Below are 21,594 nucleotides of genomic sequence, written 5' to 3' on the forward strand. Positions count from 1 at the left end.
ATTGAACATGTGTTTATTTTTTGTTGGGACGCGGTATTTTTCTGGGATGTCCTCCAACGCACTTTAAAGAAAGAATTACCTGTAACCCCAACAGGGATACGTTTCCTTAGTGTGGATAATGATAATGAAGTTCCTTATGACATGATTATGTTGTTAGCTTTGTGCAGCATTTGGAGATTACGTATGGCTGTTCGACATGCTGACCTCGACGCAAAAGAAGTGCGGATATATTTCTTCAACCTTGTAAAACAAGTACAGAGTGTGTATTTGAACTGTGAACCTGAACCGGAGTGGACTAGTATTTTAAAATCACTCCTCGAAATGCGTGATTTTTAATACGCTGTGCAAAAGAGCTGTGCAGTGCTGTTAGAATGACATGAATGTTGCTGTAACTACCATGCAATAAAGAAAAAAAAAAAAGGGTTCGGTGGCCGAGTGGTCTAGCGCACACCAGCTCGGAGCACGTGGAGCGAAAGCTCGCGCTGCAGAACCCAGGGATCCTGGGTTCGAGCCCCACCCCTGCCCGTTTCGATCTGGATGAGCATCGTACCGGCGTGCGGTCGTGTATCACTACTGCGTGATGCACGTTAAAGACCCCAGGCTAGCGGCTGTACCGCACTGGCTAAATTTCTCATCTACAGCTGGGAGACTCGTCGCCCCTGTGAGGCAGACCAAGTTCTAGGCTGTATAAACACACACACAACCCAATTTTTTTTTTATTAAAGCCGACATTTTCGTACCCTACTTTTGCCGCAAAATTCACCAATCAGAACATAGAAGAGTGTCGTGTATGACTTTCAAATGGAAAAAAAGACAGGAAAACTAGAGATTTTTAAGTGTATTTTTCCCGCATGCGCAGACTGTGGTGTCCGTGGTAACCAGAGCGTTGGCGGAGGCCCCATAGCCCAGATCGTGGGAGGAGAGGTTGCGGCACCCCTCGAGTTCCCCTGGCAGATCTCCCTTCGGCTCCTCAACCTGACCGGCGGCTACGAAAGAGGCCACATTTGCGGCGGTTCCATTATTAACGAACAGCACGTGTTGACAGCGGCACACTGCATGGACGTGTGAGTATAGGCCTCGTGCACATCGCGATGCTGCCGTACCCCCTTCGACACTCTAAAAAACGTCCGTGTTTATCCTTTCCCACACAATACTCGAAGAACCAATGACCGTAGCTTACGAAGACAGCACAGCGAATGACGATGTCGAAACATATGTTTAGACCAAAAAACATAGTTGGCGTTGTGACATGAAGCAATGCGAAACGTCACAGTTGCATTGCTTAATGTCACAACGCCAACTATGTTTTTTGGTCTAAACATATGTTTCGGTGTCGTCATTCGCTGAGCTGCCTCCACAAGTTACGGTGATTGGCTTTCCGAGTGTTGTGCGGGAAAATAGACGCACGGGTTTTCTTTCTATATAGTGTAGTTTAGGCGGTGTCCGTTTTGCTACGACGAGATGAGATTTTTCGAGTGCTACCTTTCTGGTATTTTTATACAACGCGCGACGCCTGTGGTTTGAGCTAGGTAGAGCTAGAAAAACACTAGTTACAGATCATGATGTTTAAGCCCTGAGACGGGAAAGGAAACTTGAAGATATATTATAGAAAAAACAAAACAAAACAGGAGAACGTTTCCTTTCCGGTCTTTGTGTTTAAACTTCATGATTAACACGGTCTAGCTCGCTTGCACGTTGACCATTTTTTTTCACTAGATATAGGCTTCCTTTTCCAGTTCTTTTGTGCATAACGAAGCGACGCCAGCAATATATTCCCACGTGGGCCACCTATGTCCGCCTCTATGCCCCGGCGATCCGAAGCGGTAGAAATGCGTAAACACTCTTCCTCTATGCTATACGTGCCTGTGACACTTACGTGATACCCTTACAGCTATGTTCCCTATTCGTATGTACGAAAGCGATTCTTCGCTAGCGTCGTCTTTAATGTTGGTAGAACGCAGAAGCAAGCCGGTGGTCTAGTTGATGACAGAACTCAAGAAGTCCATTTGTGGTCGTGTTAACGCTGGAAAACTAAGTGGCGTAAGGCGACCTTCTCCGACCATTTTTTGTCCTCCGGTGATATCTGTCATTCCTGAAGCGCGAGCGCCACTGAAAACATCTCGCACGACTCACCACCTTTTCGTCATAAGAACACCGAACCATTTCAAAGGTATACTCGATCTGCCAAATGTCACGCAGGATCGATGTTCGCTCTCATTCGGTACGTTTGCAGTTTACGCTGAAATCGCCGTGGTGCTCGTGTACGTGGTCACAAACACTCGTCTAGCGCAGGTCAAAACGTTTGCAGAACAGCTATACCTAAGGCACAACGACACACGAATGTCCCTTCAGTTGCTACGCGTGCGCCACCCTGCTGCCCTCTTTTTTACGCTGCAAAACTACGAGTAGCGCAAGTTCGTTTGCTCCTTCTGCAGGGGTCGGCAGGGGTTGTGATGACATGAGAACGCCGAGCTCTGATTAGCTCTGATTACAGCATGGAGGGTAGACCCTAAGGCAGCTTTTCTTGAGGTATGATCATTATCCTTCAATCAGGGCCAATGAGAGCTTGGCGTTCTGACGTCACCACCACCCTTGTAAAAGAAGCAGATCTACCAGCGCTTTGTAGAGTCGTCGAAATTTTTCATCCCACCTCCATGGGTATTGTTGCAAACGTTCTTTCAAATTGATTTGAAGTGCCTGCAATTGTAGCGACTCTACGGGTGTCCGCGAATGTGCATCACGGATCGCTCGGTCACCGCCCAAGTGTAGCGCTATAGCAGCCCAGGCAAGAGATGCAATTTGTTTGAAAGTTATAAGCGACTTTCGTGAAGTTCCAATTGGAAAATGGCGGCCTTCGTGGCCCACGATTACATGCGGCTGAAAGGCGCAAGCTGCCGAGAAGGTGTCCCATTTCCTATTGCAAGCTTCATAAAACAATTTATACCTTTTGAGTAACAGTTGCGGGCAACTTGGGGATCGAAAGCGTTGACCCAGGTTTCCCGCCTGCCAAATCGTTAGCGGTCGTTTCCACCGCGATGGGGCCAAGGGCAATTGGCCACGCGAGCGGCGCTCCGACCGCCGATGATGAAAGGCCGTCGCAGCGAACGCACGACACAGCTGTGAAACTTTGACATCTGGTCTGCGTTCTGCGTTCGGCGATGCTGAGTTTAGTTTTGCGGTGAAAAACAAGAACGCATACACAAACTAACTTTTTTTTCTCTTTTCTTAGAGGGGGTTAGTTGTAGGGGGTGCGTTGTATATTTGAATCAGGCTCATTCCACTCCTTGCATAATAAATGTCTGAGAAGCAAAAGTCGAAGAAATAACATACATTGCAACAAAGCAGTAAACTTGCCTTAGAAGTAGTTAATGATTACAAGTATCTGGGTGTTACTCTCACGTCCAACTTAAGCTGGGCTATTTCATATAGAGCAGATTAGGACAAAAACGTCCAGTAAATTGTGGTCGCTACGTAGGAAAATGTGTCACTGTACTCCTGCGACAAAGCTGACGGCCTATAAATCGCTGCTTCGTCCTTTGCTAGAATATGCTGACGTTATATGTGACCCAGACTCGCAATCGCTCATTGACCAACTGGAAGGCCTTAGAAAACTCGCTTAGGTTTATTTACACCTCATACGGCAAAGATTCACACGTTTCACCTTTGTACACCGCCTCCGGGGTGTCCATATTATCATGTCGAAGGTATGTAAAGCGTTTGAAATTTTTGCATAATATAACTTATAATAAAGCTGGTTTAAATTTTGATGATTATTTGCACTATAACGCGAGTCGTGATATAACACTCTAATAAATGCATGTGCCTCTACTTACTAAAGCCAATCTCTGCGGTCTAGGAAATCAATTGAGCGAATGATGAGGCGGAACATCCGTTTAGACCCAAAAATGAAGTCTGCGCTGTGGCGTTACGCAAGGCAAAGCGTCATGGTTCATTTTGAGGTCCAAACAGATGTTTCGCCTCATCATTCCTGAGCTGATTTCCTAGATCGCACAGATTGGCTCTTCGAGTGTTTTCCAAGTAAGTAGAGGCACATGTGCTTCGTACTGCTCATGCACACTGGAAGCGGATCCGCGTTCACAAAGCGGTTGCGAACGCGGTTGTATAAAGATCAGTACAATTGCACGCGCACGATCCGCTTCCAGCGTGAAGGAGCGGTTAGAGTGAGAGCAGAAGCACGAGAACTTGCTCCTTGAGTGCCGCTGTTGACAAGATGTTTTTAAATACTCCTATTTTCCTCGTTCTGTTTGTGAGGGGAATGAGTTGCCACCAAGTGTGACGGCGATCGCTCCTACCGCTTTATTTGCGTGCCCAGTTGATGCATTTTTTTCTGTCAATAATGACCAAGCTACTTGTTACTTGTTGTTGTGTTCATTCGACTCATCGATGGTTTTTAATGTTGTCTTATCATGCCTTGGCCCTCCAAAGTTGGCCGGCAGTATTCTCAAAAAAATATTATGGGCCAGTCGGTAATAATTAAACATGGTTGATGAAAATCAGTCAATTCTCGCGTTTGTTCCTTACTTCGTCCCCGTTTCTGAAGCTAGTTTTCATCAACCATATTTAACTTCCCTACTGCAGGCGCAGTCGAAGTTACTAGCTGATGGAACCAATCAAATAGCTCCAAAAGCGTATCATCATGTTGTTCGCGGTGCCTCTGTACGTGTTTCGTGATCGTTAAAACCGTCATAAAAAAAAAGAAAAAAAAAGGTTTGCTGACTCCCGCATTTGGCGCTGGTTGATCGGTCCGGTTATCTCGTAGCGTCGAATGCATGCGGACTTAAGCTGAAACGGTGTATAGTTGGATCATTTAAGCACATGCTATCCCCCCCCCCCCCCCCCCCTTGCAGGCGACAGACAACGGTGGAGAACTTTATCGTTGTGATTGGGGACCAAAATATCCGAGTCGTAGATCCCACAGAAGAGAGGATCGGCATTCAGGAGGTGAGTAGAGTCATCTCCTAAAACAGCAAATACAAATGGTCTCCGCGTTATTGTCCGAGTCAAACGCTTTCATTGATTTAAAGCACCATGAATTGTATAGGAGAGAAATCGGCAGAAGTAAATTACATGAGTCGAATCACTACTACTTGGTAACATTTAATTAAAAATGTAAATCATTTTCGATATTCGTACAGCAACCATTTCAGGCAACTTTCACTTTTTGGAGCACTAGACATCTGCGCAGAATAGGTCCAGTTTGTGTTCAGGACACATTTATTGCGACATTTGTATTTTATCCAAAATATTACCATCTAATCAAAAGCTGGCGCTCGTAAAATGTGCGAGGAAATGCCTACTAGAAATAGCGCGAAGTTTAAAAAGTCTAGTATTGTAACGAGCACTAGTTTCGAAAGTGAAAGTACCTTACTGAGTATGAAGCGCAAATACGGCTGTGTAAAACGCTCATTTTCACTCTATAAGGTTTCCCAAGTAACCAGGCTTTACGTCGCAATATAAGAGGTCGTCCTAGGCGGCGTCCTTGAGGTGGTTCTAGAGGTCGTCCTTGAGGTCTTCTCTTACGCCGTCCTATAGATCGTCCTCAGGATTGCCCTAGAGGTCGTTCTAGACGTCATCCTAGAGTTTGTACTTGAGATCGCCCTAGAGGTCGTCCTATAGACGCCGTTCTTGGTGCCGTCCTCTAGGACGTCGTCTTCGACGTCCTCTTAGACGTTGTTCTTGAGGTTGTCCTAGGTGAATACTATCGCAATTCATGAACAACCATCAATAGTGGTTTCTGCAGCAATGTCTTCATCTGCTGGGTGGTCAACGCGACGCGCCAAGCGGCCGGGCTCGCGTCTCCTCTGCGGCACGGGCACTTCACGCGGCTCTCAAGCACGACTCAGCGAAGAATCCCCCCTCCCCCTCTTTCATTTCTTGTGCCACCCACACTTAGTTGTACGGAGATTAATGCAGTATAGTGCACCTATGCCCCGACCAATTTTAGCCAATATGATTGTAGCGTATTGTAATTTTATAGGCGGTTTGCCGAATGTCGGAGTGCGCTTTGACATACAGTGTAATTGCTTTGTTTTCTCTCCACAAACTCAGATAATAATTCACCCCCAATACAATAAGTCCCTGATTCGATTCGACTACGCGATACTGAGACTGAACAAGACCCTGAACTTCACTGGTCAGGAGAAGCGACTGATGCCCATCTGCCTTCCCACCCCGGACGAAGAGTTTGATGGGCAGAACTGCACTGCCACCGGATGGGGACTTACCAAAGACAGTAAGTAAACATCAGTTGAAAAACTTCTTTTTTTTTTTTTGGAATTACACGCAATTACGCTTTATTTCACGTACCGTACTTCGCCTCACACTTATGGGTCAGAGCGCATTCGACAATACGGTTCAAATAACCCAATCAATGCAGGCCAAAAAAGGGCATCGTCTCGGCGCCCCTCATCTTTTGAGCGTTGATTCAGCTTCTTTGTCTATACATAAAACACGTGAAATAGATCATGAAAAGCCAAGGAGTCGCATTTTGTAATGTTTACCACAACCAAGCGAACGTTATGTGCGGCCTTAGCGCTGACCAGATGTACTTTAAGAATTTTGTTTTTTTCATTTTTTATTATTTAGAAGGTTATAAAAACTGCGGTCTGAGTGCACATTTGTTTTCGGAAGATGCGTGTTAAACAGCGTCGCCTACTGAGAACAAGATTATCTTTTTTTGACCGGAACTTTCGATTACGTTCAAGTCCGGACTCCGAAGCCCCAAAAGTCTAAAGTTTGAGACGTCAAAATAATGAAGATGTTTTTACGGGGGGCGTGAAAATGATTTTTTAAATATTCTTACTTCTTTAGGAAGCAGCGTCACGGACGCCGAAATGACACCTAGAATTATTTTAAAAGTGGACGTCGAAATACTCACGGCCTGTCCAATACATACTCGGAGTACGTGATCGGAACACGTGGAGCGAAAGCTCGCGCTGCAGAACCCAGGGATACTCGGTCCAATGTCCAGCCCTGCACGTTTCGATCTGGATCAGTATCGTACCGGCGTGCGGTCGTGTATCACTACTGCGTGGTGCACGTTAAAGACCGCAGGTTAGCGGCTTTGCCGCACTGGTTAAATTGTTCCTGTACAGCTGAGCATCAAGTCGCCCGTTGAGGCAGACTGACTTCAGGTGTATAAACATACGCACAACACAATTTATAATTGGCGGACAGGCGATGGCACAGATTTTTGAGAACGTTCTATAGGGCACACGCATATGCATCTTAGTGAAACCACGAAAACACAAAGAGAACATTTACGAATAATAGGGAGACAGTTCTCACGAGAAAGGGGCGTAGTCAGGTTTTGTGTAAATACGTTACTTGGCAGAGAATTCCAATCGTGTATCGTCCTCGGGAAAGGAAAATTTAAACGGGCGAATCTCGCAGGAGTACTCAGACAAGGCATTAGCGTACTGTGCATGTCCTATAGAGGCTTAACTCGGAGGAATAACCCGAATCGGAGCTCTACTTAAATAAGCTAAATCGAAGCATCACGGGAAGAAACCTTACGTATGCGGTGCACCTTAGCGCACGGAGTAGTTCCTCAAATAAACGATGTTTTATGCTTTAGGTCTAAATTGATGTCTGAGAAAGGGACTTGTTTCTAATGCTCAGGTATTTAAAACCAGAGCTTTCGTGATGAATCTGGAGGTTGTGTGCAGTTCGAACTTTACTGAGAGAAAAGCTGTAGTACACGGTACCCGGAACGCGTCTCCGACGGCTATATTTAGCGTATTATTCCACCCGTGCCATCGAAAATGTTCCCAAGGGGGCAACAAAGGACGTGTCAAAAGCCGGAGTGACGGATGTCGCGATCCCGCTGGTTGGGCCTAGATGTAAAGGGAAACATATCATGACCCATTCCACTCTGTGATGGTGGATGACCAGCAAAGCTATTCACCACATGGCACAGACGTGCCAAAGAATTCTGAACAAAGGTATACGAACTCATTTATTGCCTTCATCGGTGGTCATCGTGACGAAAGTTACGCGCACACATTCCTTGTTGTCTTGATCGGCGGTAATTATTTGGCGTGGACGACTATCGCCGCCCTGAGGAGCCGGAGGAAACTGGACACGCGCGACGGGACTGCCACCCCGGGAGAGCGGAAGGAGGAACTAGGCACGCAAGGGGCTGGAACGACGACAAAAAGAGGAAGGTGCGATCGTAGACAAGGCCGACGCGGGTCGGAGAGCGGCAACTCTCTGAGATATCTTTATTATAAACATGAGAGGTGTGATCTTGAACATGGTGCCTATTGATAACTAATCTACTGAATAGACCTATTGCTAAATTACCCAAGCATGAGGAGGAATGCAGGGAATGGTGTTCCATACGCCGCACGTGCAAGAGTCTGCAGCAGCATAGCCTCCTACATATTGACAAAGCCTGGCAGATCGCCACGAGAAGCGGCCACCGAAATGGAAGAAGGTGGAGACGCAGACAACGAATGAGAGGTGACCACGTGGCTGGTGCCCCGCTGCGGCGAGACGCCAAAACACACCTCTTTCGAGTGAACAAGTGTGTTTTGGGTCCTCGCCGCTTCAAAAGCTGTGCGCTGACGTCCAGGTTCCCCGAGAAATCGCCCTTTGATCCTCTGTGCTACCAGATTCTCGCGCTCCAAGTTTGCGACCGAGCACTCTATGGCTCCGTCGTCGAACTGCCAGGCTTGGTGAGTATATAGAGAGCAAGTATAGAGGAGGGTATGGCAGCAATAGCTGTTCTAAAACAAAAGCCTAAAACAAATGGCATCTTGAAAGCGCGTTCGTCCACGCTTTATTTTGGTTATTTGCTTCAAATATGTTTTACGAAGAAGGCGTGCGCGTGCAGCGTTGCGAGCGTAGATTTTTTGTTGATGCACATAAAAAATCCACAGAACCCTAGCCATAAAGAGCTTCGGTGTAAAAGCAGGAAAGAACGCAGATGCCCCTTCCGTCTGCGTCCCAACTCCATGTTGTCGAAGCTTCCGGGTGGACTGTCAAACTGGAGAACGACCTGCGGCAACACGAGCGTCTGCATGTACTATTTGGGAAAAAGGAAATACAAACAGAGGAGCCCGTGGTTAGCAGTACTGGCTGCGAGGCTGTGTGGTCAACTCCCATGTGTCAACGCCTCTTGCTCGGCGCTTCCCAAGCTTTGGCATTGCGGCTCTTGGTGCGCTGAAAGCTATTGCCGCTTAAAGCCCCTTGATTTTTCAAAAGTAGCGCAAAGTTTGTCGATGCACGAGGCGCGTGCAACGTGCAGCCCTTGGGAAGATCATGGCGGCACAGCGCAGCACTGAGCTAGATACCATGAATTCCTCAGAAGTGGCGCGCGGCAGGTGCATCGAGCATTTCTACAGCAATGAATGGAGCCACTTTTCCCAGGACAGAGCCGTATATGTAGAGCCTTCGGTCAATGGGAGGCGCGGGCAGAGCTAGGGCGTGCGGCAGACTCGGAAAGAGGGCTTGGCATGCTCTTTTGAGTCTTGACTAACCAGAAGCCGAAAAGAATCCCCTAACGGTGGTAGCCAGAAACAGTTCTGATCAAAGGTCTATGTTCGTATATGGTTTTAATAAGCGCGTAAGAGTGAAATGGAGTAACTCGTTGTGGTTTAAAATAGGGTACACGTGTTGTTTTGATTATGATCATGCAGAAAAATGTAAGAAACGAATGCGCCGCTGAACTCTGTTTTGTGCGGACAGAGTGTGACCGCTCGGACGGTAGATTCCCGGCCCTCGGCGCTTGGCGTACGGATTATGTCGATCGTTCCGCTAGTCGCACTCTTCCACCATCATTCCGGATGAGCGTGATTGAAACATCACGTGTACCATATTTTCAGCCATCAAGAGTTACTCCAATGCACTTATCAGGTTTAAGAGCGCAGCTCTTAGGGGCCCGTTTCCGGCTTGAGCGGCGTCGGCGTCGCCGTCGGCGTAACCGCGCGGTGCATCATGGGAAATGTCCCATAATGCACCGCGCGAGCCCCCCACCGGGGTCACGTGACTTCGTGGGGGGGCACGTGACCCCCCCGAGGTCACGTGACTCCCCTGAGGTCACGTGACCCCCCGAGGTCACGTGACCCCCGCCGATGTCGCGTGACCCCCCGATGACGTCATCGACACTGATGACGTCACCGGCATCCACATCGTCATCGTCATCATCAGTGATGATGACGATGACGATGCGGATGCCGGTGACGTCATCAGTGATGATGACGATGACGATGTGGATGCCGGTGACGTCATCAGTGATGATGACAATGACGATGTGGATGCCGGTGACGTCATCAGTGATGATGACGTCATCAATGATGATGACGTCATCAGTGACGATGACGATGTGGATGCCGCTGACGTCATCAGTGATGATGACGATGACGATGTGGATGCCGGTGACGTCATCAGTGATGATGACGATGACGATGCGAATGCCGGTGACATCATCAGTGATGATGACGATGACGATGTGGATGCCCGTGACGTCATCAGTGATGATGACGATGACGATGTGGATGCCGGTGACGTCATCAGTGATGATGACGATGACGATGTGGATGCCGGTGACGTTACCGACATCCGCATCGTCATCGTCATCATCACTGATGACGTCATGTGACGTCACTGATGTCACCGGCATCCGCATCGTCATCGTCATCATCACTGATGACGTCGTCAGCGACGTCACTGATGACGTCACCGACATTCGCATCGTCATCGTCATCATCACTGGTGAAGTCATCAGTGACGTCAGTAATGACGTCATCGGTACCCGCATCGTCATCGTCACTGATGACATCATCAGTGACGTCAGTGATGGCATCATCGGCATTGGGGGTCACGTGACCCCCAAGGTCACGTGACCCCCCAAGGTCACGTGACCCCCCCTGATTAGTCTAACCCCCCCCCCCAGCGCCCTTCCCTCCTCCTCCTCAAGAGCTGCGCTCTAATTCGGCGTTACAGGGAGTTGTAAGCGGCTTTCACTTTTTTGTCTCGCGACCACCGCCAGGGTATTATTTCCGGCTTCTGGTTGGTCACATTCGAATTTCTGAAGACGCCCTGGAACACGCCCAGCCCGCTTTCGGCCAATGGCGCCTCCGCATTTGTCTCCTATACTTCCCAACGAGTGGCCAAACTCTCTACATATACGGCTCTGTCCCAGGATAGAGGGGATTTATCACCGCTATCGTTGCTCGCTCGACGCGTGCGGCGCGAGGAAGCTCGCTCTAGTAGCAGCTAGAGCGCGCGCTGGCCGAGCGCGTGGACAATCTGCTATTAGCGGCGAGGTTCGTATGATCACTTCAGCAGACGGGATGTACGCACCAGTCGGAGACGGCTCCCGGCCACTCTAGCTGTGGATATGGTGGCTTAATAAATGTGTAATAAACTTTCTAATTTTTTTTCCAATTATTCTTTTTGATAAGGGATTTTATGTTTTTACCCCATTGCAAAACCTTGCAGGGTCCGAAGGGGGAAACGCAGCCAACCCTGACCTGTTGAAAGTGGACATGCCCATCGTGCCATTCAATGTGTGCAGTGCGATTTACCGGAAAAGACTGCCTCAAATCCCAGTCGTCAGAAGCGCAATGATTTGCGCGGGATACGCACGAGGCGGAAAAGCGACCTGCACGGTGAGCGATGGAATATGTCCGAAAGAAAGGTATGCTGCTTGCACACTGCGCGACACTCTCAGCGGGAACGAGTGATAGCCAGACTTCAGCAGTATTTTTTTTAGAGAATTATAGGGTTTTAAATAAATCGTTTATGATAAAAACAAACAAACAAACGAACTACAGGTGTTAGTTCGGGTCATTTAGCTAAAACGTGAGATTTAATGCCCGCCAATTTTCTTCTTAAATAAAATGCAAAAAAAAAGAAAAAAAGAAAAAGGAAACGTGCTCGCGCTCACAGTGTCGCCCAGTGCACACATCTTGTTGTAGTCCCTGAGAGTAAAGCAGGGCGTGGCGAGTCCCAAGCCTCTCATTATTTCTCCTCAGTCAATCATATTGCAGTATTAGTCATTAGGGAAGCCGTAAAACCAATCACGAAACAGGAAGCGTGAACAAATTTTCGGCCGTGCCCTATGTTTCTGGGAGCTCGGGCGGTTTCTTAAAGGGATACGGAATCGAAACTTGAAATATAGAGAAAACATCAAGAAATGAGTTCAATATGATCAGCTAAGCCTGTAATGTATAATCGCACGGTCGTATTTTGAGCAGATGGCTATATTTTATGCTCTAAATGCCGCGATTTTGGCGAGCGCTTCAAAATCAGCCATGGAGGAGCGCAATGCATCTCGGGAGATCCGGCAGACGTCTTGACGTCATCATGCCTCGGACGACCAAGCGTACCGTAGTGACGAGTTTTGCCACTTGGAGGCGTCAACGCGTTACAATACCGCTTTGTCGAAATACCCAAGGGCTGTAGATATCGCGGGGCCAGCACGCGCACCAAACCTGAGAACAACCGAAGCACGCGTTTGCACGTCGCGCGAGAGCTGAAACGAAGGTGGCTCACTTCGTTTTGGCTCTTTCCACCAAGACGCCTCGGTATTGCGTTCAGGCCTAGGCAATCTATACCAGTGAGCGGACATACCGCTGCGGCGCTGCTTTCAGAGGCATGTTGTCGTCACGACATTCCATTGAAGCTTCATAACCAACTACCAGGTGGTTTTTGATTATCGTTTAATTCACTTTAAAATATGTTTTCTTGCGTTTTCTAGCGCAATATTTATGTTTCTGTGGTTGTGCTGCTACCTGCGTGGAGCTGATTTCTTTGTTGAAGCAAAGAAATGAGCTCCAGAATTTGGTTTCCGTACCCCTTTAAGATACCCAGACTATACTTCGTCTCAACCTAGCATGGACTAACCGCGAAGGCTGTGCTAGCGCGAGCGCCAGCCTTGACTGCCTTGACTTGAGCACTTGCTGCACGAGCGCTCGTGCAACCGCCGCGGTTTCATTCAAAGCGACTAGCTCGCGCTTTTAGCACGCTCGGCTAACAATAGTCCATACTAAGGTGAGACGAAGTATATACGAATTTTCCGAATACCGCAGGCTTCACTCTTCCAGGCACGCTATTTATTATCCGGAAATTCGAAATAACTATTGAAAAACGACGAATGAATGTTACACCAAAACCAGCGTTATATTTTCCCCCCATGCTCTCCAATGGGATGACGGCACGTGCTGGAGAACTTGCAAGTCGACCAAGAAGGCTAATATACACACACACACACACATATATATATATATATATATATATATATATATATATATATATATATATATATATATATATATATATACAACACGGGCACTTCACGTCATCGTACGTGGTCTCCGAGGGGGATATAAACGAATATGTGCAGATGAATGAACCGTACTTAATCCAATGAATTAAAGAATCCAAGTTTTCAGGAACCCGCCGAAAGCCAAAAATTGGCGGAGCCAGGATTTGAACTCTGGGCCTCCCAATGTCCGGTCGGGTGTGCTAACCACTACAACACTCCACCTTAGCTTTCTGGCGTTTCCTACCTGTCTTATTAATGCACAAGAAACGAAATGTGTCCAATCGGAGGTGTTCTGGAAACACACGCCGCCGCGTGGAACGCGGTACGACGCTTAGTGTCACGTGGTACGTGCTCGTTTGTGCTCCAGAAATCCTCCCACTGTTTGTCTCGCCCCGTGTACATGTAGTATTCTTTGTTTATGAGCTTTTTTAGAGACACGGTATCATCATCATCTGCGAGAATCAAGAGCCACGTTATTGAATATACAACACGGGCACTTCACGTCATCGTACGTGGTCTCCGAGGGGGATATAAACGAATATGTGCAGATGAATGAACCGTACTTAATCCAATGAATTAAAGAATCCAAGTTTTCAGGAACCCGCCGAAAGCCAAAAATTGGCGGAGCCAGGATTTGAACTCTGGGCCTCCCAATGTCCGGTCGGGTGTGCTAACCACTACACCACTCCACCTTAGCTTTCTGGCGTTTCCTACCTGTCTTATTAATGCACAAGAAACGAAATGTGTCCAATCGGAGGTGTTCTGGAAACACACGCCGCCGCGTGGAACGCGGTACGACGCTTAGTGTCACGTGGTACGTGCTCGTTTGTGCTCCAGAAATCCTCCCACTGTTTGTCTCGCCCCGTGTACATGTAGTATTCTTTGTTTATGAGCTTTTTTAGAGACACGGTATCATCATCATCTGCGAGAATCAAGAGCCACGTTATTGAATATACAACACGGGCACTTCACGTCATCGTACGTGGTCTCCGAGGGGGATATAAACGAATATGTGCAGATGAATGAACCGTACTTAATCCAATGAATTAAAGAATCCAAGTTTTCAGGAACCCGCCGAAAGCCAAAAATTGGCGGAGCCAGGATTTGAACTCTGGGCCTCCCAATGTCCGGTCGGGTGTGCTAACCACTACACCACTCCACCTTAGCTTTCTGGCGTTTCCTACCTGTCTTATTAATGCACAAGAAACGAAATGTGTCCAATCGGAGGTGTTCTGGAAACACACGCCGCCGCGTGGAACGCGGTACGACGCTTAGTGTCACGTGGTACGTGCTCGTTTGTGCTCCAGAAATCCTCCCACTGTTTGTCTCGCCCCGTGTACATGTAGTATTCTTTGTTTATGAGCTTTTTTAGAGACACGGTATCATCATCATCTGCGAGAATCAAGAGCCACGTTATTGAATATACAACACGGGCACTTCACGTCATCGTACGTGGTCTCCGAGGGGGATATAAACGAATATGTGCAGATGAATGAACCGTACTTAATCCAATGAATTAAAGAATCCAAGTTTTCAGGAACCCGCCGAAAGCCAAAAATTGGCGGAGCCAGGATTTGAACTCTGGGCCTCCCAATGTCCGGTCGGGTGTGCTAACCACTACACCACTCCACCTTAGCTTTCTGGCGTTTCCTACCTGTCTTATTAATGCACAAGAAACGAAATGTGTCCAATCGGAGGTGTTCTGGAAACACACGCCGCCGCGTGGAACGCGGTACGACGCTTAGTGTCACGTGGTACGTGCTCGTTTGTGCTCCAGAAATCCTCCCACTGTTTGTCTCGCCCCGTGTACATGTAGTATTCTTTGTTTATGAGCTTTTTTAGAGACACGGTATCATCATCATCTGCGAGAATCAAGAGCCACGTTATTGAATATACAACACGGGCACTTCACGTCATCGTACGTGGTCTCCGAGGGGGATATAAACGAATATGTGCAGATGAATGAACCGTACTTAATCCAATGAATTAAAGAATCCAAGTTTTCAGGAACCCGCCGAAAGCCAAAAATTGGCGGAGCCAGGATTTGAACTCTGGGCCTCCCAATGTCCGGTCGGGTGTGCTAACCACTACACCACTCCACCTTAGCTTTCTGGCGTTTCCTACCTGTCTTATTAATGCACAAGAAACGAAATGTGTCCAATCGGAGGTGTTCTGGAAACACACGCCGCCGCGTGGAACGCGGTACGACGCTTAGTGTCACGTGGTACGTGCTCGTTTGTGCTCCAGAAATCCTCCCACTGTTTGTCTCGCCCCGTGTACATGTAGTATTCTTTGTTTATGAGCTTTTTTAGAGACACGGTATCATCATCATCTGCGAGAATCAAGAGCCACGTTATTGAATATACAACACGGGCACTTCACGTCATCGTACGTGGTCTCCGAGGGGGATATAAACGAATATGTGCAGATGAATGAACCGTACTTAATCCAATGAATTAAAGAATCCAAGTTTTCAGGAACCCGCCGAAAGCCAAAAATTGGCGGAGCCAGGATTTGAACTCTGGGCCTCCCAATGTCCGGTCGGGTGTGCTAACCACTACACCACTCCACCTTAGCTTTCTGGCGTTTCCTACCTGTCTTATTAATGCACAAGAAACGAAATGTGTCCAATCGGAGGTGTTCTGGAAACACACGCCGCCGCGTGGAACGCGGTACGACGCTTAGTGTCACGTGGTACGTGCTCGTTTGTGCTCCAGAAATCCTCCCACTGTTTGTCTCGCCCCGTGTACATGTAGTATTCTTTGTTTATGAGCTTTTTTAGAGACACGGTATCATCATCATCTGCGAGAATCAAGAGCCACGTTATTGAATATACAACACGGGCACTTCACGTCATCGTACGTGGTCTCCGAGGGGGATATAAACGAATATGTGCAGATGAATGAACCGTACTTAATCCAATGAATTAAAGAATCCAAGTTTTCAGGAACCCGCCGAAAGCCAAAAATTGGCGGAGCCAGGATTTGAACTCTGGGCCTCCCAATGTCCGGTCGGGTGTGCTAACCACTACACCACTCCACCTTAGCTTTCTGGCGTTTCCTACCTGTCTTATTAATGCACAAGAAACGAAATGTGTCCAATCGGAGGTGTTCTGGAAACACACGCCGCCGCGTGGAACGCGGTACGACGCTTAGTGTCACGTGGTACGTGCTCGTTTGTGCTCCAGAAATCCTCCCACTGTTTGTCTCGCCCCGTGTACATGTAGTATTCTTTGTTTATGAGCTTTTTTAGAGACACGGTATCATCATCATCTGCGAGAATCAAGAGCCACGTTATTGAATATACAACACGGGCACTTCACGTCATCGTACGTGGTCTCCGAGGGGGATATAAACGAATATGTGCAGATGAATGAACCGTACTTAATCCAATGAATTAAAGAATCCAAGTTTTCAGGAACCCGCCGAAAGCCAAAAATTGGCGGAGCCAGGATTTGAACTCTGGGCCTCCCAATGTCCGGTCGGGTGTGCTAACCACTACACCACTCCACCTTAGCTTTCTGGCGTTTCCTACCTGTCTTATTAATGCACAAGAAACGAAATGTGTCCAATCGGAGGTGTTCTGGAAACACACGCCGCCGCGTGGAACGCGGTACGACGCTTAGTGTCACGTGGTACGTGCTCGTTTGTGCTCCAGAAATCCTCCCACTGTTTGTCTCGCCCCGTGTACATGTAGTATTCTTTGTTTATGAGCTTTTTTAGAGACACGGTATCATCATCATCTGCGAGAATCAAGAGCCACGTTATTGAATATACAACACGGGCACTTCACGTCATCGTACGTGGTCTCCGAGGGGGATATAAACGAATATGTGCAGATGAATGAACCGTACTTAATCCAATGAATTAAAGAATCCAAGTTTTCAGGAACCCGCCGAAAGCCAAAAATTGGCGGAGCCAGGATTTGAACTCTGGGCCTCCCAATGTCCGGTCGGGTGTGCTAACCACTACACCACTCCACCTTAGCTTTCTGGCGTTTCCTACCTGTCTTATTAATGCACAAGAAACGAAATGTGTCCAATCGGAGGTGTTCTGGAAACACACGCCGCCGCGTGGAACGCGGTACGACGCTTAGTGTCACGTGGTACGTGCTCGTTTGTGCTCCAGAAATCCTCCCACTGTTTGTCTCGCCCCGTGTACATGTAGTATTCTTTGTTTATGAGCTTTTTTAGAGACACGGTATCATCATCATCTGCGAGAATCAAGAGCCACGTTATTGAATATACAACACGGGCACTTCACGTCATCGTACGTGGTCTCCGAGGGGGATATAAACGAATATGTGCAGATGAATGAACCGTACTTAATCCAATGAATTAAAGAATCCAAGTTTTCAGGAACCCGCCGAAAGCCAAAAATTGGCGGAGCCAGGATTTGAACTCTGGGCCTCCCAATGTCCGGTCGGGTGTGCTAACCACTACACCACTCCACCTTAGCTTTCTGGCGTTTCCTACCTGTCTTATTAATGCACAAGAAACGAAATGTGTCCAATCGGAGGTGTTCTGGAAACACACGCCGCCGCGTGGAACGCGGTACGACGCTTAGTGTCACGTGGTACGTGCTCGTTTGTGCTCCAGAAATCCTCCCACTGTTTGTCTCGCCCCGTGTACATGTAGTATTCTTTGTTTATGAGCTTTTTTAGAGACACGGTATCATCATCATCTGCGAGAATCAAGAGCCACGTTATTGAATATACAACACGGGCACTTCACGTCATCGTACGTGGTCTCCGAGGGGGATATAAACGAATATGTGCAGATGAATGAACCGTACTTAATCCAATGAATTAAAGAATCCAAGTTTTCAGGAACCCGCCGAAAGCCAAAAATTGGCGGAGCCAGGATTTGAACTCTGGGCCTCCCAATGTCCGGTCGGGTGTGCTAACCACTACACCACTCCACCTTAGCTTTCTGGCGTTTCCTACCTGTCTTATTAATGCACAAGAAACGAAATGTGTCCAATCGGAGGTGTTCTGGAAACACACGCCGCCGCGTGGAACGCGGTACGACGCTTAGTGTCACGTGGTACGTGCTCGTTTGTGCTCCAGAAATCCTCCCACTGTTTGTCTCGCCCCGTGTACATGTAGTATTCTTTGTTTATGAGCTTTTTTAGAGACACGGTATCATCATCATCTGCGAGAATCAAGAGCCACGTTATTGAATATACAACACGGGCACTTCACGTCATCGTACGTGGTCTCCGAGGGGGATATAAACGAATATGTGCAGATGAATGAACCGTACTTAATCCAATGAATTAAAGAATCCAAGTTTTCAGGAACCCGCCGAAAGCCAAAAATTGGCGGAGCCAGGATTTGAACTCTGGGCCTCCCAATGTCCGGTCGGGTGTGCTAACCACTACACCACTCCACCTTAGCTTTCTGGCGTTTCCTACCTGTCTTATTAATGCACAAGAAACGAAATGTGTCCAATCGGAGGTGTTCTGGAAACACACGCCGCCGCGTGGAACGCGGTACGACGCTTAGTGTCACGTGGTACGTGCTCGTTTGTGCTCCAGAAATCCTCCCACTGTTTGTCTCGCCCCGTGTACATGTAGTATTCTTTGTTTATGAGCTTTTTTAGAGACACGGTATCATCATCATCTGCGAGAATCAAGAGCCACGTTATTGAATATACAACACGGGCACTTCACGTCATCGTACGTGGTCTCCGAGGGGGATATAAACGAATATGTGCAGATGAATGAACCGTACTTAATCCAATGAATTAAAGAATCCAAGTTTTCAGGAACCCGCCGAAAGCCAAAAATTGGCGGAGCCAGGATTTGAACTCTGGGCCTCCCAATGTCCGGTCGGGTGTGCTAACCACTACACCACTCCACCTTAGCTTTCTGGCGTTTCCTACCTGTCTTATTAATGCACAAGAAACGAAATGTGTCCAATCGGAGGTGTTCTGGAAACACACGCCGCCGCGTGGAACGCGGTACGACGCTTAGTGTCACGTGGTACGTGCTCGTTTGTGCTCCAGAAATCCTCCCACTGTTTGTCTCGCCCCGTGTACATGTAGTATTCTTTGTTTATGAGCTTTTTTAGAGACACGGTATCATCATCATCTGCGAGAATCAAGAGCCACGTTATTGAATATACAACACGGGCACTTCACGTCATCGTACGTGGTCTCCGAGGGGGATATAAACGAATATGTGCAGATGAATGAACCGTACTTAATCCAATGAATTAAAGAATCCAAGTTTTCAGGAACCCGCCGAAAGCCAAAAATTGGCGGAGCCAGGATTTGAACTCTGGGCCTCCCAATGTCCGGTCGGGTGTGCTAACCACTACACCACTCCACCTTAGCTTTCTGGCGTTTCCTACCTGTCTTATTAATGCACAAGAAACGAAATGTGTCCAATCGGAGGTGTTCTGGAAACACACGCCGCCGCGTGGAACGCGGTACGACGCTTAGTGTCACGTGGTACGTGCTCGTTTGTGCTCCAGAAATCCTCCCACTGTTTGTCTCGCCCCGTGTACATGTAGTATTCTTTGTTTATGAGCTTTTTTAGAGACACGGTATCATCATCATCTGCGAGAATCAAGAGCCACGTTATTGAATATACAACACGGGCACTTCACGTCATCGTACGTGGTCTCCGAGGGGGATATAAACGAATATGTGCAGATGAATGAACCGTACTTAATCCAATGAATTAAAGAATCCAAGTTTTCAGGAACACGCCGCACATATTCGTTTATATCCCCCTCGGAGACCACGTACGATGACGTGAAGTGCCCGTGTTGTATATTCAATAACGTGGCTCTTGATTCTCGCAGATGATGATGATACCGTGTCTCTAAAAAAGCTCATAAACAAAGAATACTACATGTACACGGGGCGAGACAAACAGTGGGAGGATTTCTGGAGCACAAACGAGCACGTACCACGTGACACTAAGCGTCGTACCGCGTTCCACGCGGCGGCGTGTGTTTCCAGAACACCTCCGATTGGACACATTTCGTTTCTTGTGCATTCATAAGACAGGTAGGAAACGCCAGAAAGCTAAGGTGGAGTGGTGTAGTGGTTAGCACACCCGACCGGACATTGGGAGGCCCAGAGTTCAAATCCTGGCTCCGCCAATTTTTGGCTTTCGGCGGGTTCCTGAAAACTTGGATTCTTTAATTCATTGGATTAAGTACGGTTCATTCATCTGCACATATTCGTTTATATCCCCCTCGGAGACCACGTACGATGACGTGAAGTGCCCGTGTTGTATATTCAATAACGTGGCTCTTGATTCTCGCAGATGATGATGATACCGTGTCTCTAAAAAAGCTCATAAACAAAGAATACTACATGTACACGGGGCGAGACAAACAGTGGGAGGATTTCTGGAGCACAAACGAGCACGTACCACGTGACACTAAGCGTCGTACCGCGTTCCACGCGGCGGCGTGTGTTTCCAGAACACCTCCGATTGGACACATTTCGTTTCTTGTGCATTAATAAGACAGGTAGGAAACGCCAGAAAGCTAAGGTGGAGTGGTGTAGTGGTTAGCACACCCGACCGGACATTGGGAGGCCCAGAGTTCAAATCCTGGCTCCGCCAATTTTTGGCTTTCGGCGGGTTCCTGAAAACTTGGATTCTTTAATTCATTGGATTAAGTACGGTTCATTCATCTGCACATATTCGTTTATATCCCCCTCGGAGACCACGTACGATGACGTGAAGTGCCCGTGTTGTATATTCAATAACGTGGCTCTTGATTCTCGCAGATGATGATGATACCGTGTCTCTAAAAAAGCTCATAAACAAAGAATACTACATGTACACGGGGCGAGACAAACAGTGGGAGGATTTCTGGAGCACAAACGAGCACGTACCACGTGACACTAAGCGTCGTACCGCGTTCCACGCGGCGGCGTGTGTTTCCAGAACACCTCCGATTGGACACATTTCGTTTCTTGTGCATTAATAAGACAGGTAGGAAACGCCAGAAAGCTAAGGTGGAGTGGTGTAGTGGTTAGCACACCCGACCGGACATTGGGAGGCCCAGAGTTCAAATCCTGGCTCCGCCAATTTTTGGCTTTCGGCGGGTTCCTGAAAACTTGGATTCTTTAATTCATTGGATTAAGTACGGTTCATTCATCTGCACATATTCGTTTATATCCCCCTCGGAGACCACGTACGATGACGTGAAGTGCCCGTGTTGTATATTCAATAACGTGGCTCTTGATTCTCGCAGATGATGATGATACCGTGTCTCTAAAAAAGCTCATAAACAAAGAATACTACATGTACACGGGGCGAGACAAACAGTGGGAG

The 21,594-nt window shown here is 47.7% G+C and overlaps 1 protein-coding gene across 2 annotated transcripts in view; it reads left to right on the forward strand.

The window, feature by feature from the left end:
- The first annotated feature begins 740 nt into the window (after positions 1 to 740).
- Positions 741 to 21,594, forward strand: part of LOC115326801 (serine proteinase stubble-like) — a 32,517-nt gene continuing 11,663 nt past the window's right edge. Inside the window, exons 1-4 of one of the 2 annotated variants that reach the window (XM_042289577.1) lie at positions 741 to 1,064; positions 4,869 to 4,962; positions 6,070 to 6,253; positions 11,467 to 11,636. In XM_042289577.1, coding sequence (XP_042145511.1) covers positions 802 to 1,064; positions 4,869 to 4,962; positions 6,070 to 6,253; positions 11,467 to 11,636 — 711 coding nt within the window. In that variant the 5' untranslated portion in view covers positions 741 to 801. The remainder of the gene's footprint in view (positions 1,065 to 4,868; positions 4,963 to 6,069; positions 6,254 to 11,466; positions 11,637 to 21,594) is intronic. The other variant, XM_040217453.1, reaches the window with a different exon arrangement.

The sequence above is a fragment of the Ixodes scapularis genome, unplaced genomic scaffold (genome assembly GCF_016920785.2).
Source record: "Ixodes scapularis isolate PalLabHiFi unplaced genomic scaffold, ASM1692078v2 PGA_scaffold12__126_contigs__length_90152505, whole genome shotgun sequence".
Classification (NCBI taxonomy): Eukaryota; Metazoa; Arthropoda; class Arachnida; order Ixodida; family Ixodidae; genus Ixodes; species Ixodes scapularis.